We start from the raw sequence: 21,260 nt of genomic DNA on the forward strand, positions 1-21,260 counted from the left end.
AAACGTGAAAATTGTCAACAAAATTTGTCGCCCGATTGAAAAAGAGACGATTGACTGAGAGTCTACTGTAATACTTTCTGAATTGCGAGAATGCCAAAAAAAAAGCAAGTGTTTCATCTTGCCTCTTGTGTTTCGCTCGAAAACTGACCGAATCACAGTTGGCACTCATGATAAATTGCTCGAATTGCCTGTAATACGATTCAGAAAGCAATTAATACGAACAGTAATATCTTACTCATCGTATTACTCCACTAGAGTGTACTCTTTCTAACACACGTGATATTCCATTTGAAATTTTGAATACTATATACCTCTCTCTCTCTGGCTTTTCATAATATTAATATTAATCTTATATGTGACACCACGGTCATAGAGCCCCTTGCAATGAACATTCGATGCTCACTGGCCCTTAGTGTTATCCTGTTCTTGAATTTACCACGACCATTTGTCATATGACATTGTCATATCGTTATAGAATTCTCCTACAGGTTTTGATAAAGGCTGCCTATCCAAACCGTTTAAATTTCTAATTCCGCTGTGTCCGACTTTCGAGAATCCTCTTGTCCGATTATTCAAAATTTTTGCCTTATTTTTTTTAATTTTGTACTATGAAGCTTTTTTTAAATAAAAGCTGTTAAAATATTCCTTAAGATGACCAAGATACCCCATTGATCCTGTTCAGTAATAACCTTTCGAATAGACAATGCTACTCAAAATCCAAGACAAACCTATTCGAAAATCTAACAGAGGGCCAATTTTTGAAATTCTCACTCGCACCCGCGAGCTCTTTATTAGCCGAGAGAAATTAACGCGCAGACCCCACAGATTTTTGAGTACGTACAACGAGTACATTATATTACAAAGGAGTCGATACAGAAGGATTTGAATCTGCGAGGTGTGATAGTTAATTTTTCTCGGCCACTAAAGAGCTCCCGGGTGCAAGTTAAAGTTTCGAAAATAAACCCTCAGAAGTCTAAAGTACAAGTTTACATATTCACCGCTTTAGCGCTGGCTGTTCTTCCATTTCGAATTTTCGGTATTCTTGACACTTCAAACATCAACAACGTCAGCAACAGTGAACAAAAGTTTGCAGCAAAAAGTGAATTGTTGCGGAGTTTTGCGAAATTTCGAAATTTCGAAATTTTTAATTTAATTAAAATAAATTTCCTTTTAATGAACATTATTCCCTTTTGGTATTGTAACATGAGCAGTAAAAAAAATTGGAACAGTGATATTATCGTCCAAATTTTAGCAAAGGGAAAATAAAGGACTTTTCATTCTATCTGCAACAATTTTAGATGCTAAATATATAAATTAGACCAATTTTCGCAAAGATTTAAGTTTTTTACCGACCATAATTAGATATTTTACTGATCATTTTTAATTTTTTACTGCACACTTTGAAGTTTTTACTGCTCGTTTGTTTTTTGCCTTCACTTTTATGGAAGTCATCGTCGATTTAATTTTTCGAACTTCCAAAGGGTCTTTTGGTATGGTGGCGGCATTACTTGTATCCTCTGTCTTTATTTATGGTCTCGTCGCAATTCTTGTCAGAAAGTGATTTCGAAAACCCAAAAAAATGCCATATGCAATCATAACACATTGCATATTTTTAATTTCGAGGTTTTTCGAAATCATTTTGCGACATTGTAAATTTTTTTTGCGAGATGGCCATGTAAAAATAGAGGCCACAAGTAATGCTGCCACCCTAAGTACTTTCCGATCTAAGATGTAAGAATTAGTTTATATAATTTGTTAAGGCATTAAGTTCAGAATTAAAAGAAAATTAAATTTTTAATTTAAATTTAATTTGAATCAAGTTGTAATTCTTAACTCAATTCTTAACTTAAAAAAACTTAGGTTTTTGACTTAAGTATTTTTTTCAAAAAATGCGTATTTTTAAGAACTCTTCTTAAAACAAAAATTATTTTTAAAATTTTTTTTTGATCCACACGCAAGACATTTTAATCTTAAAGCGTATTTTAATTGCCTACAGCTTTGTGAGCTTTAAAATTCTATACAGAAAAAAATGTTGGTAAATATTTGTGAATTCTTAATTGGGACTTACGAAGTGCTTGAAAAGTTTGTATTTATATCACAAATATTGTTCGTAGCATTTTTTGTTGTTTTACAAACATTTGTTCACATATTTTTATTTAGCAAAAATTTAAAAAGACTTGATAAAATTTTACGAACATTTTTTCTGTCTGTTGACGAACATTAAAAAAGAAAGGGACAGATAATCCTAACCGGCTTATGTAGGTGAGATTCTTAACGTGAGCTAACTCGGAGTGCATGCAAATTCGATTTGGAGCTGAAGTAGGGAGACGCCATTCAGTTATCTTGAATCAAATTCGTGAAATTATACAAATTTTGTATTTAACCCAAAATGTCAAGGATTTGGATGAACTGACAGAAAAGTGTTATATGGGTGAAATGTAGACCAGAATGTACTCTATAATTTTCCTATAGAACATGATCTCATCGATTACTCAGAAGCCAAGATAAGCGAGGTTTTTTGTTTCTTAACTTGTTTTTTCATCCAGAGTGCCCCAAGTAGTGATTTGTTGAACTTCAACTATATCAAAGAATTGTTGTATTTTGTGGGACTTTCCATTTAAAACCATATTTTAAGTGTCTTGGTGGAGTAGAGGCAGTCAAATTGGCATCTGAGTGATTTCAAAGCGTTATTATGGGAAAAGTCAATTTTTTCACACTTAAACGGCAAAATCGGAAAGATCGCATCATCTGATCGAAAAATGATGTATGGACGAAATGTAGAGACAAATGTCCTCTACAATTATGTCGAAGTAATCATCAAAATCGGTTCAGCGACAGTCGAGATAATTGAGGTTATGTGATATTGAAATTGGTTTTTCGACTGTGGCGCCCCTGGTGTTGGTCCCACGAAGTTCAAATATTCTAGAAAGTTGTAGCATTTGGTGAGATCTTTCGTTTAAGCCCTCATTCATCAAAATCGGTCACATAGAACCGGAGATATGATTTTTTTTAATTTTGTGAACTTTGACCCCTCATATCTCCGGTTCTATTGAAACCACAGCGCGCATACGCACCATTTTGGAAACGTCCTAGACTGGACTACAACATACTAAAATTTCATTAACTTGCACAATGCCGTTTTTGAGAAAAGTGACTTTGAATTTCGATGAATTTTGACGCTATCACAGCGCCACCTATGGTGACTTTTTGAACTTCCATCTGAAAGTGCTCATCGAGACGAAACCAAAAAGGTAAAATTTAGGTCGCTATGTTAATTAGAACCGGAGATAGAGGCCGGTCAATGTTCGGACTTTGACCCCTTATAGCTCGGGTCAGGGGTTTTAGATCGACTTAAGGTTTTTTTTGTTTGATAGGTATAATCAGCGGCTACAACATACTAAATTTTCAGCCCGATGCACAATGGAATTTTTGAGTTATTTAACTTTTAAGATTTAAAAATTTTCTTTTCAAAAAAAGCGCCCCTAGCGGTGGTTTTATGAACTTGCGATGTTAGAATGGGAAGTGGCATTTCACGAGATCTTTCCAAAAAGCCCTCACTTTTTAAATTCTGACAATTAGAACCGAAGTTATGGCCATTTTAAGAAATTTTTTTTGGACCCTTATAGCTCGGGTCAGGGGGGTCGGGGGACCTTAAGTTTGGTATTGATGGAAAGCTCTAACGCCCAGCTATAACATACTAAAATTTGAGTCCGCTGAATGCCATAGGGGCGGAGCTATTGAGAAAACAAAAAAAGGGGGGTCTTCAAAATGGTGGAAGGAGGGGTGGGGGGTGGGGGGTCAATGCACCAAGTTGCAATTTTCACCCGATATATAACCTTTGCCGAAAACCGCAAGTCGATATCTTTTTTAGTTTAGGAGCTATTAAGCTCCAAAGAGCGGCCGGCCGGCCGGCCGGCCGGCCAGCCGGCCGGCCGGCCGGGAACGTAAAATAGCCACATATATATTCGTGATCAGGAAGTGACGAAACACATTTTGGCCAAATTTGAGGTCGATCGGACGACATGAAATTTTGTTAGGATTATAGTAGGTGAGATTGTTAAGAATCTCACCTAATATTTGTCAAAGAACAGAAAATGCTCGTCAAATGATCATGTAACGAACAATGTTTGTGAAAAAATACAAATATTCACAAATTTTTTAATGGGTTATGCCCAGCGCACAATGAATTAGGTGTGATTTCTTCATAATCACACCTATTTTGTTTGTAAACATGTTTTCAAAATTTTCTGTGAGAGTAAGCAAGATGACTATCTAGATCTCATTCACTCTCACAGAAATGTCAAAACATGTTTACAAAACAAAAGTTATTGTGCGTTGGGTATTATGACCAACGCACAATAACTTTTGTCTGTAAACATGTTTTCAAAATTTGCCATGAGAATGAGCGAGATGACTAGATTTAGATCTCACTCACTCTCATTGAAATGTCAAAACATGTTTACTAAACAAAAGTTATTGTGCGTTGGGCATTATGCACAGCGCACAACAACTTTTGTTTTGTAAACATATTTTTAAAATTTCAGTGAGAGCGAATGAAGCGTAGATCTAGTCATCTCGCTCTCTCTCATAGTAAATTATGAAAACATGTTAACAAATAAAAATTATTGTGCGCTGGGTATTATACGATTTACGAACACTTCGAAAGTTCCAAATAGGAAATCACAAAAATTTACGAACAATTTTAAGAAATTTTTTTTTTCTATGTAGCCAAGCAAACAGCGTGATGCAACTTAAATATTTTATTGTACAAAATATTCAAATGACATTTGTATAATCATTAAAATTTATAAATTGATAATGTTCTTAAAAGCTCCACCATTTTAATATACCCTCGAGTTTACTCCATCAAAAAAAAATAATACAATTTCCGGTTTTTTGCTGGGAAATTCACTTTTCTTTAAAAAAAAGCTTTTAACATATTTTCCTCCAAAAACAAACATCAAGAAGAAACTGGACCATCTAAAAAAAAATCTTATATTCCCAAAAAAATACTTTCATCCTTTTCTCAACCTCCAAAAAAAGAGAATGAGAGATATAGCTTTTCCTGTTCCTCAAATAAATACCATTATCTATTCACTAGGTAAATTCTGTTGGTAATTTTCCTGTCAGTGAATAAAAGATGAGAAAACATGATTGAAAGCGAAGACAAAATCAAAGCAGAACACTCGGAAAAATCAAGAATAATTTCTCCCAGGCAAAGAAATCAATGGGAAATTCTTGTGTATCCCTTTTTTCCAAAAAAAAAAACGAAACGTATCCTCATTAAATCTGTCTCTCTGTTATTTTTCTTTTTTTTTTTGTTGTTCTGGAGGGGTATTCCTCATCATTAGCGAGAGACAGACAAATATTGAACGTGGAGTGGAGAAAATTGTTGTGTTTTTTTTTTGGTGGCTCGTGCTGAGTCACGAGTTGGAGAAAAAAGGCACAAAGCTGTGCATAGAGTGTCTCATATTATATACTTTCGTGTCTGCGCTTGGGAGGGTGGAAATATGCTTATATAGAACAGCGCACACAGGTACAATTTGGTTGGGTAAAAGTAGGTCGCAGAGTTTGTGTGCCGATGACCTACCGTCGATTGCGGGGTTGGAAAACTCTCTACTCGCAACTGAATTGAGAGTAAGCCACCAACCATCGGATTGAGTAGAACTTGCAATGTTTCATTTTCTCACCACGAGCCAGGGATTCCCTCCCTCTGCCTGTTATTTTTTTTTCAACCGCATCAAAAACCAATGAATTATTTCTCAAAATTTCCCAGAAATATAATTGGAAAAGTCCACGGAAGTTTATTATAGCTATGATTTTCAAGAATTCAGAGCTTTAGATTTTTTTAGTATTTCTCAAGAAAATAGAAGCTAGTGACCAGCCTAGATCAGCTTATTGTAGGTGAGATTCTGAAAGCGAGCCAACTCGGAATGCCTACAAAGTCTATCTGAAATGTGATTTCCACGTTATATTCCCAAAAGTAATTCAGCGATATTTAAGTAGACTAGATATGAAGAAGTTGTGTAACGGTTCTCAATTGATTTAAAAAGATTCATATCGTTTAAAAATTTATTATTAGTAAATTACCGGATCATAACCAATTGAAACCCATTCAGCCTTATCCAGGATTCCAAGACCTTTCCAATAAACCTAAACTTGTAAAAATCCGTTAAGAAATACGCACTCTAGCGCTGTTTAACTTTCAACCCTGAAAAAACGTCAAAAAGATGGAAAGCGTCACAACTTAACGAAATACACGAACTCGTGACTTCTACACTCTATCTCTAAAGTCAGGGGGTTGACATTAGCTCTGAAAAATGCGACCAGTTTTAGTGTAAATTTTTTCCTGTTTTCGTACACATTTCACGAGATACCTCCGAAACTACGTAGGTTGCCAAATTGGGATTTTCGGTTGCCTATTCCATATTAAATTGGCTTTTATTTTGTACTTGCAGTTTTTGCTAAAAAAAAAACTACACACCGAATGAACTTCAAAGTCTTTTCGGCAAGCTAGAAACACATGGGAAACATAGGAAAAGTCATGCCCCTGTCTAAAGTATTATAATATAGTAATATTTGCATAGACCAAACAAAGAAGTTTTGCAGTGATTCACAACCGATTTGAATGGATTTATAGATCGTCTCAAAATTTGTCTCAGAGTTTAGATACAATTGAAAATCCAATAAAAATTATTTATCGGTAAATTACTAGTTCAATATTAATTGAAACTGGTTCAGACTTATCAGGGTTTCCAAAACCTTTTCAATGAACCCAGACTTGCTCAAATCCGTTAAGAAAAACGCATTCTATATTCCATGACAAAAAAAAACGTCAAAAAAATTGGAGATCATCGAAGTTTTGCGAAGTGTTCGAACTTGTGACTTTTGCACTTTATCCCAAAGTATAATAATATAGTATAATATTTGCATGGACTAAACTAAGAAATTTTGTATTGGTTCACAACCGATTTGAACGGATTTATATGCGATATAAAAATTAATGATTGGTCAATTATTGGTTCAATACCAATTGGAATTAGTTCAGACTTCTCAGGGTTTCCAAGACATTTCCGATGAATCTGAAATTGTCTGAATATGTTATGAAAAACGCATTCTAGAGCTGTTTAATTTTTGACCTTGAAAAAACATCAGAGAGAATAATTCAAGGGCGAAATATTCGACTAAATATAACCTCTAAAATATATCGCGTTGTCAGATATTTTAAATATCTGAGATATCTTAAAGAGAAATCGTAAAATTCGCAAAAAATGTCAAAAAATGGTTAGAAGATGGAAATTTTGAGGAGACAAAAAATCAAGAGGTTATAAGTATGCATTGCTGTTTCTGTTGAGTTCGAGCAATAAAAAAGATTATCTGTATACTGTACATAAATACAATTAACATTGAACAAAAAGTTAGCAAAATTCTAACAATAAACCAAAACTCATGGTTCGATTGCAGTGCACAATGCAATTGGTTAAGGTCGTGTAGCAAGTCAAGCAGAGCATGTGGCCTCTAAGAGCTCAGTTGGTAGAGCACTCGTCTAGTTAACGAGAGGTCTCCAGTTCAATTCTGAGTGGAGGCAGGAATTTTTCCTATCTCCACTGAGAAAATACTAAATGATTTGAGTGTCATTTGCTCTGATTGACAATTCTCTGTATATAGACATTTGAGGTTTGTATTGAGAAAATTTGTTTTTAGCGACTTTAGCGTCCGTATCTAGGTATTGGCTTTGAGAACTCCGAAGGATTTATTGTTGTTCTGGGCCCTGAGATAATCAAATTATTCACTCCTCAAGACCCAAAACACGGAAGCTACGCTCCCGTTCGCTCGATCGAACCAAAACTGATGCCCTCTCTTCACGAACACCTCGGTGCAGTACCGTTCTCGAATGTATAATAATTAAATCTATGACAACTCAAAAAGGCTATTTGTTCCCATGTCTTCTATTCTTGTCTTTTATTAATTCATTTGTTGGTTTTTCCAAGGGCCCATCAAGCCTAATAAAAAGTGAAGCTATGTTTCACTTTTCCTTATAAAAATTTTTCAGCTATTGCACCGCGACTTAAACAAATTTCCTCGTAGTTCTTGTATAATTTTGGCGAACATTATGAAATATGTATTTTTATATAGCTTTTAATGTACGATTTCGAAATATATCAGACTGATAAGTCAATTCTCTTTAGGAAAAAACTTGGCAATAGTCTTCAGTGCACTCTTAGAAAAAATTAGTTCGTATAAGCTCATATGCAGTTATTAGAACTATATAATATAGTAAATATAGACCCAACTATATATTTAGTTTGGGTAACTAAATGAAATAGTTGACCACAGTTAGTTAAAGTATCCTTTTCATTTAGTTATCACAACTAAATCAAAATAGTAATGGGTACTATAACATATTAGTTCCAATTACTAAATAAATGGGGTTGATACCCATCTTATTGGCTCTAATAACTATATCATATTAGTTGTGGTTACTATATAGCATTCATTGTGATGCATATTTCTTATTAGTTGCTTAAAATTCGAAAGAGCTTCAACGCATTACTAAAATAAAAACCACTCTTTACTATTGGAAAAGTAGTCATAACTTTATGAAAATATGGGCCCATCTATTTACATTGGTTGTGAGAACTAAAAGGAATTAGTGACCAATATTAGTTGGGATAATGATTTCATTTAATTAACACAAGCAAATATAATTGTATGAAAGCATTATGAAATAATTGCCGCAACTTATCCACGTAAATATTGTCTTATATTCTCACTACTAATAAATTTATTATGAGTATAATGTTTTAAGAATATAAGAACTATTTTAAATAGATTTGATAATAATCGCCCGAACAACTAATTTTCATTAGTAATCACGTCTAAACTTTTCTAAGAGTGTGCCTCTATACAAAAACGTATGGAAAAATGAAATGTCGAGAGGCCCCTGGTTTTTCCATCATACGAAAGAAGAAGAAGAATCTTTCTTCGTAAAAGCAAGATTGTTCAGAAAGACTAGTCAAGCCTAGCTAAAAGTAGAGCCTGTACAGGTACAGATCTAAAGGTCATCATTTTATGGATGAGAATTTTGGCTTAACTCTTTCGTCTCCTTTGGGACTCTGGGTACCCATGGAAAAAAGAATTTTTTTGGACTATTTAGAATCGATAAAAATCCGATTCTTGTAGATGATTACAAACTGTAAGGATGTCCAAATCTAGGATATTTTTTGCAAGATCCTAATTAACTCCTGAGCTGAGATATTTTTGGTCAAAAATCGTGAATTTTCGATTTTCTGCTTCCTTGCAGAAATTGTGACTTTTTTTTTTAATATTTCTAGACCAGAATAAGGAAAAACCTCTCGGGGCCAATAATTATGATAACTAACAATTACAGATTGCATAAATTCGAAAAATATTTTTTCTTAAATTTTCAAAAAACTTGTTCAAACTTTATGGGTACTCTCGTCCCCAAAAATCTAGAGGTCAAATGCAAGGTTATCCCGCCAATGCCCGCCATTTGCTTTTTGACATCAACCTTCTAAGAAAATTCCAAGCGGGAGCGAAATTTTTATAATACGGAAAACCTTCTCACTTTTTTGTTATTTAGTGTAACGGTCGCGAGTGCAAAAAAATCCCATATAAATTTAAATCGAAGTATGAGAAAGTGGCTTCAAATTTCAGGCAACTTGCCAAGGGGTTGCCTGCAGCATACATAAAATTTCAGCTCGATCCTTGCCATAGTTGAGGATTTTTAAGAAAATACTGTTTAGGCATGTACCAAAATTGGGGATAGGGGGAAGTCGAGGTCGATTTTCGATCATATTCCTCCAGTTGATCAACGACATTAAATCTTTAAAAAAAACCGCAGGTCAGTAACTCTTACCGTTTTCTCTGGAGAAGTGTTACACAACAGCTGCAGCATAATAAAATTTGATTCTAGGGCATGCTATAGAAGCGGGGCCACAAAAATAGCGAATTTGGAGAGGTATTGTATGAGACTGAACACTAACAGAAATCCGAAAAAGTTAAAATAACATTCCGGAAATGTTAATTTTACTCTAGTATTGATCCGAAATCGGTGTAAATATTATGCTTTATAGGTGTATAAAGGTTAAAGTTACCCTTTTCATGTTAATTTTACCCTCAAAAAGGTGTAAAATTAACATTAAAAAATGTTGATATATTTTTACACCTAAAAAGTGTTGAAGTTATAATTGACAAAAACTACAAATACAAGACATAGTTTTCATTCCGGCGTAAAAAGTTTTAAGCCACGCCCATAATCGTGATTACGAGGAGATGCAAGAAACACTCTGGCAAAGTCTCAGCCCAATCGGAGAGTATAACAATTTTTTAAAGGTTTATAGTTAGTGAAATTGTAAAGAATCTCTTATAATAAACAGCCACAAAACATCCAATTGATGAAATTCCTCCCTGGAGAGCCATTGAAAACCTTGCCACGGAAATCATGGGTGAAAAATTCACCTCAGTTCATGTTGGGTTAAAACTATGCTGGATATAGGTGAAATTTATGTGACTCGCGGGAGAAATTTTCGCCATTTCCCAATCGATTAGTTTGATCTTGTAATTGAATTTAATATCAAGTATCACTCTCTGGCCAGCACTTTTCGCACTTGTGTTTGGACACCATGGGGACTTATGTTACGGGCAGAGAATGGCAGGGTAAAGGGGCAGGGGGAATGGGGAGCAGGAGAATATGTAACATGTTGTACTCACGGACAAATATGTTGCTCATGAGGGTGGCTGGTAGGCAGAACACAATCACCAGGATGTCAGCCAGAGCGAGATTGACGATGAAGTAGTTTGTCACTGTTCGCATCCGGGGTGCCCTCATGACCACTGCGATAACAAAGCTGTTCCCAATGAGTCCCACCGAGAATACAATGGCGTACGCCACGCAATATACAGCAGTCATGGTGAAGGAGTGTCGGTAGAAGAGCTCATTCTCCTGCGTTTCAGAACTCACGGTGGAATTGTATCCACTCCCTGCTTGATAGTCATCGAGATCCTGCCGAAACAATCACTCAGGGTAGAGATTACGGAAAGAGATTTTTTTGAAGGAAATATTACTAGGGTAGAGTTGATAAACGGATGGTAAAAAGATGAAAAAAAATATGAAGATGTTAATTTTAAGGTCTAGGGGAAAGTACTCTCCCTTCGAACGTTCATGCCTTCGAATAATGTGAATTTTCTTTTAGTTTTCCTAAGAGACTTACACATTTCTATAAAATATTAGTTGGTTTATCATCAATTGTTGACAATTCCGTGATAATTCAGTGTAAATCTATTACGAAAAACAATAGAAATTCACATAATTTGAAGGCATGAATGTTCGAAGGGAGAGCACTTTCTCCTAATGAATTTCAAGATTGTTTCGTATAAAAACCAGTAAAAACATTTCTCATTTTATTAAAAAAAAATGTAAGGCAAGGCAAGATATCCTTTGACATAAGGTTATGTTGGAAATTGAGGTTATGTTAACAGATAACCCTAAATATTATAACAAAGAACGTTTTTTATAGTCTCTACATTCATTATTTTGCCGTCCAGAGGATTATTTAAACAAAATTCTTGATATTGGGCCAGATTCTTTTAGTACAGTACACAGAAAAAATATTTTGTAAAAATGTTCATAAATGTTTGTGAATTTGTATGGAAGAATTACGAAATACTCGTGAATCGTATATCCCACAAACATGTTCGTAAAAGTTTGTACTTTTTCACAAACATTTTTCGTAACATGATTACTTGACGAGCATTTTTTGTTCTTTTACAAACATTTGTTCGTAAATGTTCGTAAACACACAAAAAATGTTCGTAGAATTTTGTCATTTGTTCGTAAATGTTTGTTTTCCTGTCGAATATTTTACGAACAAATGATAAAATTTTACGAACATTTTTTGTGTGTCTGCGAACATTTACGAACAAATGATTGTAAAAGTACAAAAAATGTTCGTCAAATGTTCATGTTACGAACAATGTTTGTGAAAAAGTACAAACTTTTACGAACTTGTTTGTAGGTTATACGATTCACGAGCATTTCGTAACTCCCCCATACGAATTCACGAACATTTACCAACATTTTTACAAAATATTTTTTTCTGTGTAGACTCTCTTTCAATTGGGAATTTGGGGCAAAATGTCATCCGAATTTTCGAAAGATTTGGACGTCAAAGTCATTGTAAATTCTACAAAAAGCGCTCAATTACAGAGAATCATAATAAAATAGGAGGAACTACAGCGAATTTGAGCAAATTTGCTTCAAAATTAAGCGTGAAAATTGAAAACAAAATTTTTCAGTTGATTGAAAAAGAGTGAGCGAGAGCCTACTGTAGTAGTAAAGTTATTAAAGAATTTAAAAAAAATGCGTAGCATAACCTTAAAATGGATTTAGACAAAATTAGAATTTAAATTTTAGTTTTCGCATCACTTTTTTTCGCAGGTAATGTGAAAATTAAGAAGTTCTGCTGTATAAATGATTTCCCAGATTTACAAAGTTGCGCCTAATATAACCTAAAATTTTTTCAGCTTAACCTATTAGGGACATGGAGTAAGACCCATTTAGAGCGGAAAACACGAGACGTATGCTATGTTATTTTAAACAAACCACTATAAACTTAACTTCTATTCTATCAGTTAGGATTCCTTCCAATTTATTTATGAAATTTATCCACAGAAAAATTCTAGCCTAAAATGTATTAGTTTGTTCTTTAAGGTTAAACTCAATACAACCACAAAATCCGTAAAGTCTCTTAGCAAAGAAAAAGAATGAGACATTTTATTATGATATTTAATAACTAGTAGATCCTTTTTTCCAAAACTTCTAGTTGTTTTCTTATTATAAAAATTCTAACCAGAAAGACGTAACCTTTTTGAATTTACAAACACTAGGGAATGCTTTGCATTAGCAGATAAGTCAAAATATAAATTTATTTAAGTGTTTAATTGTCAAATCTGTTACACCTAGAATAATTTATTTTAGCGGAAATATGTTTTTATTTCATTTAGGCGTAATGTTAGGTTAGTAAGAACATAACCTAACATTACAAAATAATTTGTTTCTCAAATAAGATCAATTCATGAAAAACAATTAATTTTGACGAATTCTTCTTCAGGGAAAGTAAGAAACATTAGGGTTCCATACTCGACTTTCACCAAAAGATTGTAATTTTATAAGGTTAGATTTTTTATATTAAATAAAGGCTTTGAAAAGTTTAAATTGGTTTAAATTCTCCTGAATAAAGTTTTAAAATGATCTATTTTTGCGAGAGAATTTTGAAGGTCCTACCATTTGAAGTTGAAATGGGCCTTTGAGGTTATGTTCGACATAACCTAAATGTGCATTATACCTCTAACATTTTTTGACGCGGTATTTGATCGATTATTTGACCATTTGTGATTCAAATATAATAGAATTGAATAATGTTGTGGACTAAATTCAATTGCATCAAGAGATACTATATGATTACTATATGATACTGTATGATTTCTAACCTAAAAAAATGTTTAAGGTTAAAAATGCATTCCGTTTCTAATTCTAACCTAAGTAACTTCATAAATAATAAACTAGAAAATATGTGAAGTTTTTAAACAAGAGAATTGTATTTCTCATGTGGTTCAATTGGTATTGAAATCTTATTCCTAAACGTTCTTTACAGATATCAAGCACGGTACTTTTTTTTACATTAAAATCGTATAGAAATTTCAAGTTTAAAAACTTCTTTTTATTCCTGTCTTTTGCCTTTTTGATTGATCTGTTTTTTTATTCAATTAGAATATTCATACAACTTGTATCGATTTATACAGTTTCTGCAAATTTACATTCGTTTTATCAAGGGGTAGGTCATTCAAAATCTACGTGACTAGTGTTTCTTATTGTTTTCAGGTTTCGCAAAATATTTCAAGGATTGTTCTTGATCTTCGCGATTTTTAATTTTTTTTTTAAATTATTACTCACGAGCCTATCAATCTTTTAAAAAGATTATCACGGAACACAAAGAACAAGTTTTTCTCGTAAAAACCCAAAAGATCCAATTTTAAACCAATCTTTAAAAATTTTAGTACATTGAAAAATTAATAAAATCCTTTACTATGACGCTTTTGAAAAAAAAAATTCACTTAAGACCTGCTACAGGAAGAAATTCTGTGATTTCTCCCATTTTTATACAAATCTTAACAAATTAACGGATTTAGATAATCGTACAAAACCGTTCTCATGGACCTAAATGACTTTTCTTGAAAGAAATTACGTTTAATCTTGAGATGTTCTTAAACTAAAAAGGCTTTAGACTTTACTTAAACATCAATCATTATCCTATTTTAATCCGATTTTGATGATTTGAATGGGAAGATGCGTTAAAGGAACTAAAACTTATATTCTTTAATTATTTTTAATTTTATGTCTTTTTTTATTTTTTGGATATCGTGTATGGGGTGGCTACCGCCCTCCTTGCCCGTTCTTCCCTACGTTCCATGGACTGAATATCGTCAGAATTCTCCCATTTAAAGAAACTTTTCTCTTAATTTCAGGGTTTGGGACGTTTTCCTTTGGATTCTCAAGATTCGCGGAACATTCCTTCATTTTAAAATTCTCCCATTTCACGAAAAATTTCTAAATTTGAGGTTCTAAAACGTTTTCTCGAAGGTTTTTTTTTTTAAATATTCGTTAGAATTTAAGATTTTATGGAACTTTTCTTAGGATTTCCAGATTCACGGAATTCTGCTTTAGTTTCTACGAATGTTTGGATTTCCAGAAATTTTCCCCTTCTTGGAAATCGTTTTTTTTTCGATTCTTAAGCTCATAAAGTTTTCCTTTAAAGTGTTCTTTGGTTATACAAAATAACTTGAGGATGTTCCGCTTTCAAGAATGCTTTTTTCTTTTCCCGGAATTCTCGGAGTTTACGGGATTTTTCTTGCTTTTCTTCAAATTTGAATATTTGGGGTATTTTCTTGCGATTGTGGGTCCTTTCAAATTTTCCTTTAAGGGTTCTCAGGGTTTACGCTAAACGGTTTTGGAATCGTACGTTTTCGGGAATCCTTCCTCGAATTTCACGAAGCTTTTCTTGATTTTCTTCGAATTTACAGATTTGGGATATTTCCTTGCGATTGTGTGTCCTTTCAAAATTTCCGTCAAGGGTTTGGTTTACGCAAAACGGTTTTGGCATTGTTCGTTTCCAATAATAATTTCTTGCTCGATTTTCACGACACTTTTTAAGTTTTTTTTTTCGAATTTAAAGATTTGGGGTATTTCCTTGCGATTGTGAGACCTTTCAAATTTTCCATTAAGGGTTTCCAGGGTTTACGGTAAACGGTTTTGGAATTGTCCGTTTTCAGGAATCGTTCCTCATATTTCAGGAAACTTTTTTTGCTTTCTTCCAAATTTAAGGATTTGAGGTATTTCCTTGCGATTGTGGGTCCTTTCAAATTTTCATTTAAGGGTTTCCAGGGTTTACGCTAAACGGTTTTGGAATCGTGTGTTTTCGGGAATCCTTCCTCGAATTTCACGAAGACTTTCTTCGAATTTAAAGATTTGGGGTATTTTCTTGGGGTTTTTGAGTCCTTTCAAATTTTCATTTAAGGGTTTCCAGGGTTTACTCTAAACGGTTTTGGCATTGTCGGTTTCTAGTTCCTTGCTCGATTTTCACGACACTTTTCAAGGTTTTTTTTTCGAATTTAAAGATTTGGGGCATTTTCTTGCGATTGCGGGACCTTTCAAATTTTCCTTTAAGGGTTTCCAGGGTTTTCTCTAAACGGTTTTGGAATCGTCCGTTTTCAGGAATCGTTCCTTAGAGTTCACGAAGCTTTTTTTGCTTTTCTTCAAATTTAAAGATTTAGAGTATTTCCTTGCGATTGTTGGTGCTTTCATATTTTCTTTTAAGGGTTTCTAGGGCTTACGCAAAACGGTTTTGGAATCGTCCGTTTCCAATAATAGTTCCTTGCTCGATTTTCACGACACTTTTCAAGGTTTTTTTCGAATTTAAACATTTGAGGTATTTCCTTGCGATTATGAGACCTTTCAAATTTTCCTTTAAGGGTTTACGTAAATGGTTTTGGAATTGTCCGTTTCCATTAATAGTTCCTCGCTCGGATTTCACGAAACTTTTCTTGTTTTTCTCTGAATTTAAGGATTTAGGATGTTTTTCCTGCTTTTCTGGGAATTTCCGCGCTTCACGATACTTTTTTTTACGGTTGTGGGACCTTCATAATTCCTTTTCAGGATTTCTAGGGTTACGTAGAACGCTCTTGAAATTTTCTGTTCTCAAGAATCCTTCCTTGGATTTCTACAAATACTCCAATTCTCGGATGTCGCGAAACTTTTGTTGTTCTTCAGGCTTCCTAAAACACTTTTAGCTGTTTTGCAATTTTCTCTTATCCTTGAATTTCTCAGAATTCCCTCGAGTTTCAGGAAAACAATTCTTGAAACTTTTAGGCAATTGACACAAAATTTTCTGTATGAATAGCCCCTTGAAGGTAGTATTTTTGATTTTTTTTAGCGCAGGGGAAGTATTAATTAGTTAGTAGATTTTAGCCAGAGGAAGTTAGAAAATGAATATGATCTGTAAATTATTTCCACTTTTTCCGCATCAACTCTGTCCGGGAAATTGTGCAGGAAACACTGGAAAATGGCAAATAAAACTTACATCTGACGATGTATCCCAGTCCGTATTGTAGGATCCTCTGATCATGGGCTCGGCCAATCTCAGAGAAGCCACATCGGGAGTTGGTGGAGTGGCTTTCTGCAGTTTAAGCGCCAGAGCCATGGAAAACATCTCACTTCCAATTTCCATTTTTCAATTTTATTATTTATTTCTTTTAATGTTACTAAGTAAAAATTGTTTGATTAAGGTATGTAAATTTACAGTTATTACACACTAGAATTATTGGAAAAAAGTCAGCATGAAAAGTCACTGATTTATTGTATTTGAGAGTCTGAGAAATTTCCAACAATTTTTATTATTAAAACTTTATTTAAAACTGTTTTTTTTTGTTCTTCAAATTTTCACACTCACACGAAACATTCAATTTTATTTTTTATTTATTTATTTTTTTACTAAAAAGAAGTCTCTTCCTCTAAAGCACACTTTTCGATTTATTTTTTTTTTAGTTAAAGTTTAAAATGAAAGTTTTAGTTGATAAAAAAGCGCTGGATTTGTTTTTCTTCAATTTTTTTCCTTTATAATCAAACTATTTCCCTTCCCTTATTTTCACTTTAAATGTTGCTCTTTTTGTTGAAAAATTTTCTGGTCACCCCTTTTTTTTTGAACCAACAAATAAAATTTGTCCATCAGGTAGAAATGCAATTTTAGTGGTGACCACTTCCATGAGGAGTCTGAAGCGTCCGCTGAGGTGCTTGTCGCTCCATACTGAACTTGATACTGAGCTGTGTTGTGGCACCAAAGTCTGCATTTAACCGAAAAACATACCAAGAGGATGGTCCATAACTCCCACGGAGGGTTCAAATACCTTCCATATGGTGGAGCTTTCATTGCGCGCGCAGAGCTTCCCTTCCCGGAAAGCTTCTACTGCACAGCAGATGGAATTCTTCTCACAAATTTGAAAAAACAACCCCCTTTTTCTCTAAAGAGCTTTTATGCCTTTAATTCTTCCATCTCTTAACTCTTAACATTTTTTTTATCACTTTTTTGTACATTTCTACTGTCTTTTTCTCTAAATTTTCCATCAGACAGAGAATTCCCTTCAAAGTCTGTAAAAATTCTTTTAACTTTGTAAATCTCTTTGCTGTATTTAAAAAATATATTTCATTTGTTCTCCTTGATCAATCTTTCTCCATTCAACAAATCGCTTCCTAGTGCAATTCAATTATCTCTTCCCAAGGGGTTTATACACCAAAGAAAAGATACTTCCTTTCCTTGTAATTTCTGATTAATTTTAAGTAAAGGTTCTAATTTTTAAGCAATTAAAAGGCAAATTTAAGATTATACATTCTTCAAAAAGGCGACTTTTTAAATAAATTCTTTTAAATTTGAACAATTTTTCAAATATTTATGACGCATTTTTTTAATTGTTCTCCTTTATTTTAATTATTTCATTAAATAAATTGAAAAACAGGATTGTTCGGGACACTGTAAATTTCTTAATTTACTCAGAAGAAGGTTAAAAATATTTTGATTCAAAAAAAAACCTTCAAACATTTCTTGAATCTCGAGTTAGGAATATTCAAAAAAAATCAGATTTTTGAATAGGAAATTTCAATATATTTCACACTCAAAATTCAAAATTTCTCTTTAGCCCATTCCTTACCATGGTATTATACATCATACGCGAATTGAGTTATTTTAGATGATTTATTCCAGGGAAACTAATTTTCGAATTTATGTCGGGAATGGATTTTTAGTTACTTTAGTCCTTCAATTTCTTGGAAAAAATAGCCCGACAGAGATGGGAATACATTTTGTTGTTCTTTTCTCGCTTCGCGTGAAGTCATGCAAAAATTTTTCTCAAAATGGCAGACGGAAAATTCGACATCCCGTCGAATTTGTTAAAATTTGCCTTCATCCTCTTTCCTGATTTGAATTCTGGTTGCCAGTTGCCAATTTGTTGTCTTGGATAGTTACTCTATCTAAATCAATAGAGTTTGCAATGAATTAATGTACAGAATTTAAATTCAGTGACTGTTAAGACGCGTGTTTGACAGGGGCTCCCCGCGCCACCATAATGGAAAAAATTTTTGTCTTTTCAAAAAATTCATCTATTAATCTGTAGGAAACTAATCCCAAAATATGAACATTCTATCTCAAGTATTTCTGGTACATTGACTGAATGGGTTAAAATAAGTTTTAAATTATGAAAATTTTCAAAATTCTGTATTTTAATCTTCAGGCTCGCCCGGAGACCTTTTCGATTTAAAGAAATTCAAATAAATTGAAATTATTGGCTCCGGCACAGCTTTTAGGTCAGGAAAATTAAATAAAGTCAAAATTCACATCCGTTTCTTTCGTAAAAGCTTTCCATACGTCAATCCTACTCTTTCGTATTCTTCATCGCACCAAATTAAATTTAGTTCAGTCCAATTTTGACACCGAAAAAACGGGATAGAATTATGCAAATCTTTTGAGAAAGACAGGGACATGAATTTTGATTTCATGAAATTTGACCGACTTAAAAGGTGCGACGGTGCCATAATGGCACGGGCAAACCTTTTAGATGAGGAAAATTTCCAAAATTCACATCCGTTTCTTTCTTAAAAGCTTTGCATAATGTCTATCCTACTCTTTCGTACACTTCTTCTTCTTCTTCTTTTAAACATCACACCAAATTAAATTTAGTTCAGTCCAATTTTGAGACCGAAGGACTAGGATAGACTTATACAAATGTTTGAGAAGGAAAAGGTCCTGAATTTTGATTTCATGAAATTATATTGAATAGAAGGTGTGCCGAAGGCCTAATGGCTCCGGCACACCTTTTAAAAAAATTTCATGAAGTCGAAATTTGCATCCCTTTTTTCTTACATACTTCGCATATATCTATCTCATTCTCCCGCAATCTTCTTATTCTTTCAAACATCACACCAATTCAATTTATCTCAATCGAACTTGGTATGCGAAAGAATGAGACAGTCATATGCAAAACATGTGGGAAAGAAAGGGATGCAAATTTCGACTTCATGAAATTTTCCTGATCTGAAAGGTGTGCCGGAGCCATAAATATAAAAATTTAAATAGAATTTTCTGATGAAAATTGAAATATGACAAAAATTAAAAATATTTTAAAGCAAAACTGATAGAGATAACCATAAAACAAAAAAATCAAAAAAACAGTAAAAGCGAGAAAAAGGTAAAAAAAAAAACAGTAGGAAGCCCAAATGAGCTTGTGGTAGCTGAAATAATTTTACAGGAGACTTTCGGAGTACTTACAACTCAACACATTCAACGCCTTATAACGTGAAAAATTCGATTGTGAGTTGAAATTTGGGGGTAATGACTCCGGCATACCTTTTAGGTCGAGAAAATTTTATGAAGTCGAAATTCGAATCACTTTCTTTCTTACGCGTTTTGCATATGACTGTCTCATTCTTTCGCACTCTTTTTCTTCTTTTGAAAAAATAAATAAATCTTATCCCGTTCTCTGACTGGTCGGTGCTTGAAAAAATTCAAAACCGTAACCGGTCCGATCAAAATATTTTGCAGATCTAAATTTTTGATCAAATTGCTCCAAAATGTATGTTTACAGAAAATCGAAAAGAATTTCTAGTTAATCTCAAAGATAAATTGAAAATAATGATTCTTTTGAATATTTCCTAACTCGAGTACACTGAAATATTAATTTTTATATTGATATTTGTTCTAAGACTGACCTTTCTGAAAAGTTCAATATTTCTAAATTCCACTTCCTTTTGAAAATTTTCTAAAATTATTGAGCTTGTATCAGCTACAACCTTTTTTTTTAGAGTTTTAAGTTAAAGTCATTAGGGGAGACTGGGGCAAAAAGTCACAAATCGAAAAATTCAATATCTTCCAAGGTAAAAAAGATAGCGGCTCAATTTTTTTCTATAGATAGCCTCGATAGACCTTCTTCAATGTCGTAAGTTTTCTAAAATTCGAACCAGGAATTTAGAAAATAAAAAATATCGAAATTTTTAGCCCTATTTTGGAAATATTTTCCTTGCAGAAGATAACAATTATTACCTACTTATATTAAATTTGATTCACTGGTGAATATTTTCTAAATAATTTGGATTTTTTGAAAACGAATCCGCTATCTATTTTAGAATTTCACAAAGGTTCTTTTCTCCAGAAATCCTTTTATTAAAAATGGTCACTTGGGGTAAAAAGTAACAAAAGGTATAGAGCAAAAAGTAACAAAAAGCAAAGCAATTTCTGATGTCTCACGGCGAAAAGAAACGTCATTATCATGTCTCGCTGCTTATTGTTTGCATTGGTCAAACGATTTCCAGTCTTTTGTGTGTGTTTTTTCTAAAATAGCTTGAGAAGCGCTTTTCTCGTTTTCTCCTTTTCTCGTTGAGAAAACGGTGTTTTACAAAGGTGTAGAGGAATACATTTTCTATGAAAATATGTCCTCTAGGTATTTTTTTCAAATTTACGGAAGCCTGTAATGAAGCGAATCAAAATATGATTATACCGAATGTCTGGTACTATTTGCCCCAGCATTTTTGAGAATAGTCACAAAATTACCTTATAGAAATTGGCTCGATATACTCGACAAAATTGGCTCGACAAAATAGAGGAAAATTACTTTCACAAAGTTGTACAGCGGTAAATTTC

General features: G+C 33.4%; 1 protein-coding gene across 2 annotated transcripts in view; it reads right to left on the reverse strand.

The window, feature by feature from the left end:
• The window catches only part of LOC129797991 (neuropeptide SIFamide receptor-like), a 116,722-nt gene extending 97,725 nt beyond the window's left edge, over nucleotides 1-18,997 (reverse strand). For both annotated transcript variants that reach the window (XM_055840919.1, XM_055840920.1), the window contains exons 1-2: nucleotides 16,659-18,997; nucleotides 10,735-11,026 (exon numbers count right to left, since the gene is read on the reverse strand). In XM_055840919.1, the coding sequence (XP_055696894.1) occupies nucleotides 10,735-11,026; nucleotides 16,659-16,805 (439 nt within the window). In that variant the 5' untranslated portion in view covers nucleotides 16,806-18,997. The remainder of the gene's footprint in view (nucleotides 1-10,734; nucleotides 11,027-16,658) is intronic.
• Between the last annotated feature and the right edge of the window lie 2,263 nt (nucleotides 18,998-21,260).

The sequence above is a fragment of the Phlebotomus papatasi genome, chromosome 1, assembly GCF_024763615.1.
Source record: "Phlebotomus papatasi isolate M1 chromosome 1, Ppap_2.1, whole genome shotgun sequence".
Lineage (NCBI taxonomy): Eukaryota > Metazoa > Arthropoda > Insecta > Diptera > Psychodidae > Phlebotomus > Phlebotomus papatasi.